General features: G+C 44.7%; 1 protein-coding gene across 1 annotated transcript in view; it reads right to left on the bottom strand.

The window, feature by feature from the left end:
• Positions 1-686: 686 nt before the first annotated feature.
• Positions 687-2,907, bottom strand: part of SERTAD2 (SERTA domain containing 2) — a 19,492-nt gene continuing 17,271 nt past the window's right edge. The window contains exon 2 of the mRNA XM_009325018.1: positions 687-1,930. Coding sequence (XP_009323293.1) covers positions 982-1,926 — 945 coding nt within the window. The 5' untranslated portion in view covers positions 1,927-1,930 and the 3' untranslated portion in view covers positions 687-981. The remainder of the gene's footprint in view (positions 1,931-2,907) is intronic.

Below are 2,907 nucleotides of genomic sequence, written 5' to 3'. Positions count from 1 at the left end.
CCTCTTCGGGTGAAGTTCCACAACTGTTTCCTGCCAACTGCTTCACATACGTGTTGGAAAAGGACATGGCTCTAAGTTTCAGGAATCACAGTAGTGCGCAGTGGGTACAGCAGGGAGCAAACACTTGTGAAACTCCTGCAGAAGCAGCTCCCAGCCCTTTCTTAAAGCACTTTTTTGTTTGCATTCAGGGAAACCAACTGCAGGCTTATTTGATCCAATTTTCTCTTTGCACCATACACATATAAAACATTACAACTCTGTATAAAAGTACAAGTGGTTCTTGTACATCTGAATTATGCAGGAACTATGTGAGCAAATCCTATCAAAATAGCTATTTTTTTTTGTGTGTATAAACAGCATTTGTTTTTAGAAAAAACAATATCATAAACTGCAGAATCTGTACAAAAATATAAAATAAATTTGGGCAGCAGTTTCTAAACAGCCATGTAAATGCAACACTTAAAGAGGAGCAGGTTAATGCCTCCAAAAGGCTGAATTGCTAAGTCAACCTATACAGGGCTAAAATGGTATTGAGATTATCTAAATAATAAAATTTTTTACCTCTTGCAATAAAACTTATAGAAAAAATAGACAAATATGCACATGCAATTTACAGCTTTCCCCAACATAATCCTTGTGCTTAGCTTTTACAATTTTTTTCTTTTTTTCTTTTTTTTTTTTTTTGTAATAACATAACATTGTCTACAATACATATTCTTTCCTATACCAGGATATTCGGTCTTCCTTGAGGAACCACTTTAAAAAAAATACATTAGAAGTGGTCATACATGGATGAAGGCACTCCAACTCTGCTTGAAGCAAAAACTAGTGTGATCCTTTTCTTTTCAAAAAAGGCAAGCAAGGACGCATGCACAGTGCTGTGAATCGGGGGTGGGAGGGACTATGGAAATACTACCAAGTGTATATACTGGAACTTAAAATTAAAAAAAAAAAAAAAAAAAGTTGCTATATTTCTATATTTTAAGACCCAACAAGCACCTCCATGATGTGATCGAGTTCTGTGAGGTCCATTTTGAAAGGCTGATTTGGAGTTACTGGTTGACTGCTGTACGGAGCGAGAGTTTTTAGGAGCTCATCTGCTGAGACAGGAGCCATTTTTGAGGCAGCCCCTGTGGCAGACGTGCAGGGGTCAAAATCATACATGGACGTATCAATGTCAGCGAACAGAATATCATCCAGGGTCAAGTCTGTGAGGAAACCTGTGGAAGTCGTTATCTCAAAGTTGCCAGGTAGCGAGTCCATGAGTTTTGATTCGGCCGTTCTGCTCTCCGGGAGGCCCTCGGGCTTTTGAACGTTGGACTCACTGGGGTGGTCTTTAGAGTCATCGGCTGCTGTTTCAGCTGCTACTGCCTCTGCGGAGGTAGGTGCTGGACAAAGCTCCTCGATTTCGTCCAAGGCTGAAGAGAAGCTGTCCTTTACTGGTTGGAGAGCAGGAGGTGGTGGTTTTGTTGGACCATCGTGCTGGACAGTCGGGGAAGTGCAAAAAGTGTCGTCCTCGAGCAAAGAGGCTGGGGTGAGGCAAGACTCCAGGGGCGTAGTGCTTACGAAGTCAGTGGGGAGAAGGGGCTGGGAGGCGAGATGGCTGAACGCCGGCTGGGCCTCGCGGAAGTTGTCGCTGAGAGGGTCGGTGGGCTGCGAAGCGGTCACAAACACGGGCCTCAAGCTGCCTTCTTGTTTGAGTTCTTCCTGGATTCGCCTCAACATGTTGTTAATTAAAACTGTCTTTTGCAAGCTTGGCTCGGTTAATGGCCTGTGGTTATAAAGTTTCATAAGGGAAATGTTGAAGATAGTCTGACGCTGTAAGGTGTAAGACACCTTAGAGGGACCGTCAGTAGGAGACACCACTTTGCCTTCCAACCCATCTTCATGCTCGTCAAACTTCCGCTTTCCTCCTTTCCCCAACATATATCTGAAAGGAAAGAGAAGAGATCGATGAAGCCAGCAAAGCCTGAAGCCTGTTCTTCCCGCCTGAATCACTACCCCAGTCCACCTACTCCCTTGCACACGCGGTGTGGACAGATTGGCCGCTCTGTCCCCTCCTCACTTACCCCTAACAGCCACAAGTGGAAATCTGTCCACATAAATAACTCGCTCTTGGCCCACAGCAGCATGATGAGGAAGCAGAAGCCACCTTAACGCAGTGCTCTGGTCCATCATGTTTAAGCACGGCTACGCTGGTAAATTCCAAGCAGGAATTCAAACAGCATCTATAAAACTCAAGCCCTTGCGCACTTGGCAGCAAATTTCACTCTTGCATATGTTAAGCATATGGTCCCCAAATATCTGTACATAGGTGTACAAGCTGCAGATACTATATTGAACGTTCCTTTACATTTCCTGACTGATGCAGTACTATGCCTGGGAATACAAATGTAATACACTGGGGTTCTTAAAATGAATTTCCCTTTTTATTCTATTTTTACAAGAGTGTGTTCACGGGGGGGGGGAGGGGAGCGAGGCTCAAGCAATTGTATACTGAGAGAAACCTTCCCGGTGAAGTTGGGAGATTCAACCCTTTGGCACACCAGGATACATGCATATCTGACCTCATGGGTTTATTTAACTCATTGCATAAGGACTAAACTACTATAGCAGGAAATGCAGCTATTACACTCAGGATTTGATAAATTACAGATGAAGAAGAAGATCTGTCAGGTCTTTTAGTCTAAACCCCCAAGACCATTCTCTGCACTACACTCTGCTGCTGCAGCCAGGGCCTTCAATCCTGACAGTGCCTGGGTCCCAGTTTGAGGACGGAGGTATCTGCCTCGGAAAGCTTCAAAGGAGTTTAGTGTCTCCTGAAGTGTTGAGCACACCCCTGCAGGAACTGGGCCCCCAGGGAGCACCCTTAGTCCCACACTCTGAATCCACATGGGAGCGCAGGCC

The sequence above is a fragment of the Pygoscelis adeliae genome, unplaced genomic scaffold (genome assembly GCF_000699105.1).
Source record: "Pygoscelis adeliae isolate BGI_AS28 unplaced genomic scaffold, ASM69910v1 Scaffold46, whole genome shotgun sequence".
Classification (NCBI taxonomy): Eukaryota; Metazoa; Chordata; class Aves; order Sphenisciformes; family Spheniscidae; genus Pygoscelis; species Pygoscelis adeliae.
This window is presented reverse-complemented; position numbering and strand designations above follow the sequence as displayed.